The sequence below is a fragment of the Coenobita brevimanus genome, chromosome 87, assembly GCF_032717465.1.
Source record: "Coenobita brevimanus isolate Jiangsu-jjx chromosome 87, ASM3271746v2, whole genome shotgun sequence".
In the NCBI taxonomy this organism is placed as follows: Eukaryota; Metazoa; Arthropoda; class Malacostraca; order Decapoda; family Coenobitidae; genus Coenobita; species Coenobita brevimanus.
In genome coordinates this window covers 7,053,225-7,065,328 of record NC_137040.1, presented here as the reverse complement: position 1 = coordinate 7,065,328, position 12,104 = coordinate 7,053,225, and the positions used below count along the sequence as shown (strand labels likewise).

The 12,104-nt window shown below is 43.3% G+C and overlaps 1 protein-coding gene across 1 annotated transcript in view; it reads right to left on the bottom strand.

The window, feature by feature from the left end:
- Positions 1-11,866, bottom strand: part of LOC145410971 (irregular chiasm C-roughest protein) — a 237,583-nt gene extending 225,717 nt beyond the window's left edge. The window contains exons 1-3 of the mRNA XM_080281026.1: positions 11,770-11,866; positions 11,272-11,390; positions 9,998-10,118 (exon numbers count right to left, since the gene is read on the bottom strand). Of these exons, the coding sequence (XP_080137152.1) occupies positions 9,998-10,118; positions 11,272-11,390; positions 11,770-11,866 (337 nt within the window). The remainder of the gene's footprint in view (positions 1-9,997; positions 10,119-11,271; positions 11,391-11,769) is intronic.
- Positions 11,867-12,104: the final 238 nt, after the last annotated feature.

Genomic DNA, 12,104 nt, shown 5'->3' with positions numbered 1-12,104 from the left:
AGAAAGACAGACAGAGACAGACAAACCAACCAACGTGGGGTAAAACATAACCTCCTTGGAGGACGTAATAATCACGTAAGTATCGCAAATAAACACTGCCCGGTCAAGTATTTATCCCTGTATTAGGGAAGATTTAACACAGGCGAATACGAAAACACAATATAATTATAATAATAATTATAATAACTAGACAGCACTCACAGAGCGCATACCTCCTCTAATGCCACTGCCATTAAAAAGGACCCGGATCCGCCCCCCAATTCAATCAATTCTTTCTAGGTCCATGGCCCACGTTTCCACAAAATTACATTGAGAACTTTTGGAGATATTGAGCGGGATACTTCTGATCCGGGTCCGGACCGATTCATCTCAAAATGTAATAATTTCTCCCTTGGCCCATCGCCCATCCTTCCACAAAATTTCATCAAATTCCGTTCATAACTTTGTGAATAATCCCGAATCCGGGTCCGTGGATACAGGATCCGAATGCGGATCCGGATCCGCCCCAAGATTTAATAATTTCTTTCTTGGCCCATAACCCACCTTTCCACAAAATTTCACTAAAATTTATTGAGAACTTTTGGAAATATTGTGCGGGATACTCCGGATCCACCCCAAAATAATTTCTTCCTTTGCCCATGGCCCACTCTTTCATAATATTTCATAAAACTCTGTTCGTAGCTTTTTTAGTAATCCTGCTAACAGACAGATAAACAGACACACAAACCCACGCGGGGTAAAACATAACCTCCTTGGCGGAGGTAATAATATACTGCTCCTCCTCATCATCCTATTGCTGCTGCTACTGAAATAATAATAATAATAATAACTCCGTGCCGAAATAAACAGCACAGTATTCGTGCAGATTTAATACAGGCGACTTGGGAAACACGGGCGTGACTCTTCAAATTTTCGGCGGGAAACTCTTGGAAAACTTCTGACCCGAGACTTCTCAGAATTTGGGTGTGAACGGGAGTGGGGGGATGGTGAGGCCGTTTTTTTATGTTTTTTATATAATTTTTCCTGCCGGTGGTTGAATACACTTGCTATATATACATAATATTGTAGGAGGAAGTGTATTTGCGTGTTATTTCATACTTTTCTTTTTTGCCTTGTCTCAGACCCGTCCCATATATCTGTCTTGCTACCGTATCTAGGTACTGTTTCTTCATTATTTGTGTGTGTGTGTGTGTGTTTATATATATATATATATATATATATATATATATATATATACACACACACACATACACACTTCCAGCGGCTGAAACGACTAAGCGTGGTCTTTTTTGGGGGGTGGGGGGATAGCGATTCCATTTATTGACGAATGTCTTGTTAAAGGTTTCTTTTTCCCTTCTGTCATTTTTGTACAGTTAGATATATATTTCCTTGGCTTATTTTCGAGTCTCCTTCTTCAGGCACTGCCCTCATTCTTGTCTCTCTGTTTACACGCGTGCCAAATTAATACAACTGTTTGCTTGCAACAAGAATAAAACGAAAAAGTACATTGCAGTGAAGTGGATATTCCTTCGCTATTTTCCCATCTCTGTCTCCCAACACTGTCTGCCTGTCTACCTGCCTGTCTGACTGCCTCTCTGCCTACCCTCGTGCCGTCTTCCGGGCCACTATTCTGCCACCGTGCCTGTCTCCCTGCCTGTTCCCACGCCACTCTGCCTCGCTCCCTCCTTCCCTCCCACCCACACCTCTCTCCTTCCTGTTACCCGATCTCCAGGAATTCTTCTCTCTCTCTCTCATTTCCAGTCCATCATTAACTTTTTTCTTAGTTCATCACTCTTTTCCTAATGATAATCGGTCTTTTTTAATTGACCATTCTCCCTTTAAAGTCCACTGTTCTCCTTTTCAGTTCATCAACTTCCCGTTTTTCACATTTCTCTCCTGCCTGTTTGCCGATCTCAAAGACCTTTTTTCTTCTTGTATTTTACCATTTTAGATTCCAGTCTCGCATTCTCCCTTTCTAGTCAGTTAGTCACCATCATTCTCCCTTTTAGGTTACACATTCTCCTTTTCCATCACCGCAGCATGACGTTTATTATTATCCTTCAAAGTTGCCAACCATTCCACCTATCAATCTCCATCCGTCCATCCATCCATCCAGACAACCTGCCAGCCAGGTCTTTATCGCCCTGTCAAGTGTGTTGAGGCCTGGGACTCTGCTATTTGGTCCGAACATTTAAGGCAAAAGTGGCCAGTCAGTCTCTCGTGAATAATGTTATAGGAGCGAAAAAAAAAAAAGAAAAAAAAAAAATCTTTCAATTTGAACCTTATGGGCCACATCCGGTTGGAGCGTCTCAACTCACTAGGCCACCAGCCGTCTATTTCTCGTTTATATAGTTACCATCCGATTTACCATGATATTCTGAATTACAGGAACCCATTTGATGTGGTCACTAAATGTAGTCACCTGAAGGCAGCACCAGGGAAGGGGGTGGATGTCGGGAGTACAGAATTAATATTTACCACCAATCTGCTATCACTTACCCCCTACGTACCTATCATGTTTTCTTCTAACATATCATCGCTTCTTCCTTCCCACCTAACTATCCTCGTCTTTCAAACATAACCATCCTGTCTATCTACTATTCCATTCTTCCTATGTACTAACCACCCATCCTACTTAACCGACCAACCTACCTATCCTCTTTCCTATCGGCCACCCATCCTATCGGCCTGTTATCTTGTCTACACACCCACCCCTCTCCCTTTCCTTTTCCCTCCCGCATCCCTTTCCCCTCTTTTTGTTGTTTCTGTCCTTCCTCTTCCATTCCCTTAATATCACTCACCTTATCCTTCTTCTTTAGTTCTTCTTCTCGTACTCTCTTCAATTCTTTCATTTCCTTCCTATCTTCTCCCATCCTTGCCTGAAGTATAAGGGAGAGAAAACGCTAAGGAATTTATATGTATGTGAATAATTGCAGAACTGTGTGTGTGTGTGTGTGTGTGTGTGTGTGTGTGTGTGTGTGTGTGTGTGTGTGTGTGTGTGTGTGTGTGTGTGAGTGTGTGAGTGTGTGTGCATTTTTTACGTGGCTGTACGAGTGAGGGAGTTAGGTGCAAGTTGGTGAAGTTTCCCCTAACTCCTTTTGACGTCTCGGGAAGTCTGGGTGAGAGAGAGAGAGAGAGAGAGAGAGAGAGAGAGAGAGAGAGAGAGAGAGAGAGAGAGAGAGAGAGAGAGAGAGAGAGAGAGAGAGAGAGAGAGAGAGAGAGAGAGAGAGAGAGAGAGAGAGAGGTAAAACGAAAATAAAGGTTGGGCGTAGGAAATTAAATAAAGGAGAAAGAGAGGAGGTAACAGAGAGAGAGGGAGGGAAAGTAAGGATGGAGGAAGGTGGCAAAAAAGACATGAATGAAAATATAGGAAGTGCCTACTGTAAGAACGAAAGGAAAGAAAGAGAGAAAAGTGGGGAGGGGAGGATGAGGTTGGGGGAAGGTGGGAAGAAGAGGAGAGAAGGGAAACAGGAGACGGTGTGTTAGAAATATCATAATGGAGAGAAAGAGGAGCAAAAAGGGAGACAGAGAAAGAGGAGAAACAAAAGGAGAGTGAAAGAGAGGCTGGAGTGTAAGTGCACGAGAAGAAAGAAAGAAAGAAAGAAAAAGACGAGGGAAAAGAAAGAGAACAAAAGATTGCCACGTCTATCTATCTATCTATATACCAAGGCTGCTTCCCCCAAGGAAAGGGAGGTAGCCGAGACAGGACGACTCACTCTCCATTTACTCATCCATTCAAACACATTCATTCGCATCTTAGCCCCAAAGGGGAGAACGGACAGATCCTCACCGCATCACACCGCACAAGGGTCAACTGCGCAATGCAAGCAAAAAGAAAAAAAGTGAAAGACAAAAAGAAGATACCCAAGAGGAAATAGAAAAGGAGAAATGTGCTTAGTGAGAGAGGATGGACGTATGGGAGGAATGTAAGAAGACAGAGGCACCACGATTTATCAAACAACGTCAACAAATGCAAGCCGCCAAATTCGGGTATTATCGTAGTTTTTTCTTTCTTCCTAAGAATCTGCACTAAGAGAGGTTTCACTAAATAGAATAAAACAGACGGACAGTTGCAGGAATACTATATGAAAACCGAATTCATATATATAAATGGATGATTGAAATATTAAAAGGGCAGCTGGGAGAGCCCATGAACCCACACTCTCTCCCCCGCAATGCACAACCTCTGCTTATCAAAATTAATTTATCCCCAGAACTACTACTCTTTGGAATTCACTTCCTGGGAGTAGCTTCCTAGAAACATTTAATCCACTTTTATTTTAATCCAGTTGTTATAAATATTATATAAATGGAAGACGCCTTTCGGCACATGGAGTTGTTGTTTTTATTTCCTTTTTCTTCATTCATTCTCAAAAAAAAAAAAAAAAAAAAAAAAAAAAATCGAATCTGTACTGAGGCCAGACTAGATGTTAATAAATCTTTTGAGGCAGCTGACTAGAATGGAAAAATGTTAGTGTTTGTTGTCCAGTCTCTCTGAAAAAGAAAGGATAATTATGCAAAAAGGTATACATTGTTGAACCTATCAGTAAAAGGAGGAGAAAAAAAGGATTATTAAAAGGAGAAAAAGGTACGTTTGTCTTGTGTCTCGGGGTATAAAGAAGTGAAAAAAACAAAAACAAAAGGATGTGAGGAGGGAAAAACGGTGAGTGAGAATAAAAGGATGACAGTGTTGAATAGATGAAACAGATAGGAGAGGACGTGTGTGTGTGTGTGTGTGTGTGTGTGTGTGTGTGTGTGTGTGTGTGTGTGTGTGTGTGTGTGTGTGTGTGTGTGTGTGTGTGTGAGAAGAAAAGGGGGAGTGACAAAGAGAGGGGTGAGGAGCTGGGTGGGTGAAAGAGGGGAATGGCGTAGGGGAAGTCGGATGAGAGAGGGAAGAGGGGAGAAAGTTGGAAGGAAGGGGAGAAAGTTGGCACAAAGGAAATCGTGTGAGAATGGGGAGGAAGCAGAAAGAGTGAAGAAGGGGGAGGTGAGACAGTAATAAGGGGAGAAAGTTAAGAAATGGAAAGGGAGAATTATGACAGGATAGGGAGGGGAGTAAGAAGTGAGAATATATATCCTATAGTTCGTTCATTTTAACTTGGCGCATATTTTCGTCCTCTTGTAGTTTATTCCCCGGAGCTCAGAGGAAGAAATAGACAATACTCTGGTCCTACATAATTTCCACAGCACTTCCTCGTGACTAGCATCATGATCTAGTGTTAATCTCTGGGTATCGCAACACTCTGGCTCTACATCTTAGGCCAGGTTAAGGTGAACAAAGTGTAGGCAAAGTACAACGGGAAACGAATGAATGGTGAATAAAAAGGGACAGTGAATAATAGAAACAGCCTGAAAACCCGATGGCAAAGCTGAAGGGGAGGAGTAGGGAAGAGTGGGTAAGAAAGAGATGCAACAGAAAAGGATGAGTGTTGGAGAAAAGTCATAAAATGAGTTAAACAAAATATACGGAGAGAGAGAGAGAGAGAGAGAGAGAGAGACTTACTCATCTACTCACCAACCTACCCACCCATCTACTTACGTATCCAACCACCTCCCTGAACCATCTTTCCAGCCACCTTACTACCCATCTTCCCATCCACCTTCCATCTATCTACCCACATCCATCACCCACAACTTCCACTGATCCCCTGAATCACCCTTTGCATCCACCCTGTTAATCATCCACCTATCCACCTAAATGCCTCACCCATCTTCCACCAAAATACTTATCCATCAATCTACCCATCCCTACCTGCTCATCCATCTATCTACCCATCCCTACCTACTCATCCATCTACCTACCCATCCCCACTTGTTCGTCCATCTACCCACGTACCCCTCACCTATTCAACCACCTATCTATCTATCTTTTCATCCAATCACCAATCAATCCACCAACTTACTCAAGCACCTATCCACCTACTCCCTCCATCCTCACAACCCATCCGTCCATATGATCCACCATCCCCTGAATCTGTCTATTCACCTACCCTCCATTCAACCACCCATCTATCCACCTACCTCCATCCCAACCACCCATCTATCCACCTACCCCAATCCCAACCACCCATCTATCCACCTACCCCCATCCCAACCACCCATCTATCCACCTACCCCAATCCCAACCACTCACCTAGCCACCCACTTTCTCACCCATCTACCCCCCACCTAATCCCCCCGCCTTTCCATCCACCGACCCCCATCCCAATCACCCATCTACCCACTTACTCACCCATCTAAGTCCCCATCTGCCTAACCATCTACACCTCATTCCCAATCACCCATCTACCCACCTAACTCCCGCTTACTCATCCACCTATCCCCACCTACACCCTAATCTCAACCACTCATATATCCATCCACCCACCCACGTACCCACCTATCCCCACCTAATCCTTCCAACTGTCTATCCACCTTTTCCCATCCCAACCATTTACCCACCCACCTAATCCCCCACCTTGCCACCCCTACCCCCATCCCAACCACCCATCTATATACCTACCCACTCACATACTTCTCCACCTGTAAATCCACCTACTCCCATCCCAACCACCTACCCACCCACTTCCTCACCCACCTATCCCCCACCTAATGCACCGCCTCCGTAATCCCAGCACAACACATGCCCTCAGGATGCGCATAACAACAAGGTTAATATTTAAAAACGGCTGGATCGGATGTTAATTCCTCAGCACGGACCCTCCATTTTAACACGCTGCACGGGATTAGCGCAGGGGGAGGAGGAGGAGGAGGGAGGAGGGGGAGGAGGAGGAGGAAAGGGGACGACAGAATGGAAAGGCAGAAGTGAAAAGGAAAGCAAAGAGGGGACAGAGAGCGTGAGAAATGAAACGAAGGAGTATGGGAAGAGAAACAATGAGAACGAAGAGGTAAGAAAAGAGAAAGGATGGCGGGGAAAGTGAAGGGGAAGGGAAACAGCGATGAGTGGCTTTGTGGATCACTTTAACAGCTACAGTATAATAAAATCTACGACCAAACTATTATCATGCGAACTATATATATAAAAAAAATAACATATGAACACTATTAAAGAACGAATGAACAAATATGAACCATTACAAGAACGAACACATTATTCTGACTGGCTGCGTGTTGGTAATTTGGTTTTCGACAAAGTGGCATGGAAGTCAAAACCATTAAGTCAACTACTCGTGTTTTATCTTCCAAAGCAATGCATGGAGAGCGCTTATCTCTGACAGTGACAGGCACCAAAAGTTACTCGACTAATACAAAATAATGAACTGAACATCACAGTCATGCAAACACTCCGTCAGAGATTAATGCATTCTCGACTTTCATAAACTGACACTGAAGTTAACACACACACACACACACACACACACAGACACACACACACACACACACACACACACACACTATACGCGAACACTGAAGACGTGTGAATGGACTAAATAAAACACGATCTCTCTCTCTCTCTCTCTCTCTCTCTCTCTCTCTCTCTCTCTCTCTCACACACACACACACACACACACACACACACACACACACTAACACCCCAGCCGTGAAAAATAGAGCAATTTCGGCTCAAATTCAAAAGCGTTTATTGCTCTGATACAACAGATTAGACACGCCAAAAGAATAAGCCTGCGTATGGACTATCTTTTGCCTCTGCTTCACTCGAGACCATAAAAAAAAATAAAAATAAAAAGGACCTGAACTACACCCGCCTCTGTGGTATATTTATCTATCGTCTGTCTATTGAGGATACATTTCAGCATCATCTACTTAAAATTGTAATACGTTGGCCTGATTTAAGGGATTACGTTCTATGGTTCCTTTACCTTAACTAACCCCAGATTTTCTTTCCTTTTTGAGTCTTAATTCACGTAGCTCAACTTAGGAATAATACCACGACTAAATTTTAGCTTTCCCACAGCACTGCTTCGTGACTAGTAGTTTATTCTATTGTTAATCTCATGTAACAACTAAGCATTTAAGATAAGAGATGATAATTTTAGATCAAGTTGAAGTGAAAAGAGCATTGCTTGGGATCATCCATGAGTATAATTTCACAAGTTTACCTTAACCTTCACGAGGAAATTTGTTCTTTCCCGGTACATTTCCCGTATCTCAATTGCAGAAAAAGGCTCTACATATTTTCCCGTGCATATCACCGTGGTTAATATCACATTCTTGTGTTAATCTCCTGCTACAACTCAACATTCAAGATGGAGAAATGGTAACTGATGGTAACACATTAACACTTCAGCTCCCATGCCTCACGCAGCTAAAGTCGTCCGGCATTAGTTGGAAAAGGTAGAGTTATCCTGATCGCGAGAGAAACACAGTAGTAACACTTATGTCCCTACGCCTCACTATCGGCTGAATAAAATCTGACCATGGTGATTTAAAGTGTACAAGGTAATATCGATGTTTACAATGACCTGAGAGTGACAAAAGCATCACAATGGCTGAAGTTATCCATTCCCTCCTGTTTACCATAGGGACTGGCGCCGGCGAGGAGTCTACACGTGGTGGCGGTATGTGCCCTGGATGGAACAAAGCACCAGCGGCGTCCACCCAGGAGCCAGACTGCCACCTAACAAGGATCGTATTTTCGTTAGTTTAAGACTATCAAATCTCCCTAGGCGATATATTCTGCTTACCACACCTTCCTACTTTTTTATATGCCGACAGTTTTTAAATACACTGCATAAAATTAATAATATACAGTACATGTGAACATTTTTTATCATACGGGAAAATAATCTGGTAACGCTGAAGTGCTTGGCAGACTTTAAGCAGAGGAAAATACTGACCCAAGAACACAGCACCCCATACCATTGAGCACACTGTGGAGGACTGCATTGCGCACGATATCCTGCGCCAGCAACACAACATGCACTCTTTGGGAGCTCTGTGGGAGGGCCCGGTTTCGGCCGTGGTCTTCCTAAGGGACTCGGGGCTGTTCGGCCAGACTGCCTAGGGAACAACTACTACTACTACTACTGACCCAAGATTTAAACAAACTTCCTAATAAAAGGGCAGAGATTTTAAACAACTAATTAAGCATGCACATCCACCTCAGCAAAATGTTAATTGAAGGCAACAAATACGACACACACACACACACACACACACACACACACACACACACACACACACACACACACACACACACTTCGTTTAAATGAATGTTGCGGTGAACAGAATTCCTAAAATGTTTCTCGGATTGTCTTAGGGCGATATCCTTGTGGTCTAAGGGGGCTTCCAATAATCTCCTTAATTTTTTCTTAAGATGGTGGGTTTAACTTCTTGAATACGATGGCGTGCAAATTAAGACCATGGTTATGTAGTGAGAGGGTCGGACAAGGGTGTTAGTGAATAAGTACGAGACGACTTTCATGCGCTGAGTGAGAGAGAGAGAGAGAGAGAGAGAGAGAGAGAGAGAGAGAGAGAGAGAGAGAGAGAGAGAGAGAGAGAGAGAGAGAGAGAGAGAGAGACATTCACGGTAGACTTAAGGCTCAAGCTGTCCTCCTCCTGCAGTCCACTAGCCTCCTTTTCGGGAACAGTGAGGAGGGTGAGGGATGTCTGTGGAGCCGTAAGGTTATATCAGTGCCACCACGTGAAGGCGTCCCTCTCCAGTACCGAGGTAACACTAACTGTATAAAATATCATAGTATTCAAAATGTTATGTTCACCCCCCTTAGTAAAACGATGGCTTTTTTTTTTCTTTTTTTTTTTTTTTAGTTAATTCTTACTACCTCCATGCGATTTTATTCAGTGTAGGGAAACTTTCTGGAGTAAACAGGTTAGTGAAGGGAATACATACGATTTTATTCAGCAAACAGGGAGGCTTTTTGCAGGGAACTGGTTAATGAGGGCAATATCTAAACCCCCTCCCCCCGAAATTCGAAAAATCTCACCAAACCCGAAAGGAAATAATCAAGAGGAAGCAAGATTATCGCGAAGGCATTATCGTCCTCAAGTAGCTAGCTAAAGGAGATGAACACTCTACCTGAACACACGCGCCAAATAATCTTGTTCCGAGTCTGGGCGAACACCGGGAACACCGAGCACCCAAGAGCACAAATTCCACCCGGTAACCCAAACACTGCCGTAAACATGCCCTGCCTAACCTGGTGATATAAACAGGCGCTGGGTATGCACAGGCTACGGTTAAAGCAAATGTTCTCTTTAGTTTGACATACACACGCATATAGTAGTGCTCTGTGTGTGTGTGTGTGTGTGTGTGTGTGTGTGTGTGTGTGTGTGTGTGTGTGTGTGTGTGTGTGTGTGTGTGTGTGTGTGTGTGTGTGTGTGTGTGTGTTTAGATACGAACACATTACAAACATACTCAAACGGAGAGAGAGAGAGAGAGAGAGAGAGAGAGGAATATTCCACGTGCTTGTGTGTGTGTGTGTGTGTGTATGTAATCCCCACCCAGTACGGCATATGCAGACAGATCATCCGGCCCCTCCACGTCACTCCAACAATAACAGCAGTACTCTCTCTCTCTCTCTCTCTCTCTCTCTCTCTCTCTCTCTCTCCATTATATACCTGACCCATTTTCTATTTTTAGTGTATTGGATTTTAACTGATTTTTACTACACTTTATCATCATCCATCTTCTTTTGCTCCTGATTCTCCTCTTTCTCCTCTCATTATCACCATCAATCTTCATCATCTCGTTTATCATCATCATCATCATCATCATCGTCATCATCATCATCACCTCGTCTTTCTTCTCCATGATCACGAAAAGATGGGCATGAAAAATGAAACAAAGACTTGAGTGAAACAAGAATAAGAAATGGAAAGAAAGATTGAAAACTGAAGGAGTAGAAATGGCACGAGAAATGAAGAAGAGATACAGGGCTACACTTCACTAACAATTTAAACGGAAATACTATACAACAGAAATAAGGAATGAAAAAAAAAACATACAGAACACAACCGAGAACAAAGAATGGAACAAAAATATATCGTCTCTGTGATAAAGGAGGGAAAATATAGGGAAAGGGGCAAAAGAAGCAAATGTAATAACTAGAAGGAAAGCTTAACCCCCCCCCAAAAAAAAAAGGATGAATGAATGAATGAAGCAAGAAAGACAAAAATATAAAGAAAAAAGAAATAGGGAAAAAAGAAATAAAGAGAAAATGCAATTAGAAGCAGAAAACAATGTGAGTGAAGAGCAACAGAACAGGGGATGTCCAGGGTAAACTCTAAGGGATCGCAACACCAGATTTCACTACTAGCGCGACCACCCTGACAAAGTACATACATACGAACACAAGAAGAGAGGACAACTGCAGTAGGCCAGTTGACCCATGCTAGCAGGGCCGGCCTTAGGAGCTGCGGGGCCCAATTGGGAACATTTTTGGTGGGGCCCCCAGGTTCACAGCTAAGGTCTGTAGAATCAAAGAGATATTAATAAAGTCTATTAAAGACTTTCTATCTCTATCGTAGAATGGAAAGCAATCGAAATGTGCGTTAAAAAAGTGCGAGGTAACAGTAGGCGGAGAGTTCGGACATGACTAACCACCTCTTTCCTCAACTGTCCGAATCATCCCGAACCTATATAAATAAATGATGGGTACTCACAAATTTCACACCAGAGTTTAACATCCGTTTTTAATAACAGTATCTTCTACATGTAACACAGATTCACCGTAACAATGCATAATTCGCTGCTTGACATATTCATGGGGGGCAGAGCTTACGATATACAGAACACTCAAATTATAACACAGGAGGTGAAAAAAAAAAAAAAAAAAAAATCTGACCTGCATCTAAAAGTGTGGCGTTTGTTGCTTTGAGCTTCCGTGTGGTACAAGTAAACAAACTCTCGCACTATCACGCCAGACCTTGCAGGCCTAAGTTCCATACGCGTCCGAACTATCCCACTGTCCGAACCATCACCGATCTCCCCTACCCTAGCTCCCCAGCGCGGGGTTCCCTTAGACGCGGGGCCCAATTGGGAGCAATTGGTCCAATTGGCTTAAAGCTGGCCCTGCATGCTAGGCAGGTCCTATAAGAGTGTGGCTAAACTACTAGAATAAGACAAGGATAGCAAAGAAGAAGGGGAAGGATGGGAGGGAGCAACGAGGGAAGGGATGAAAGAG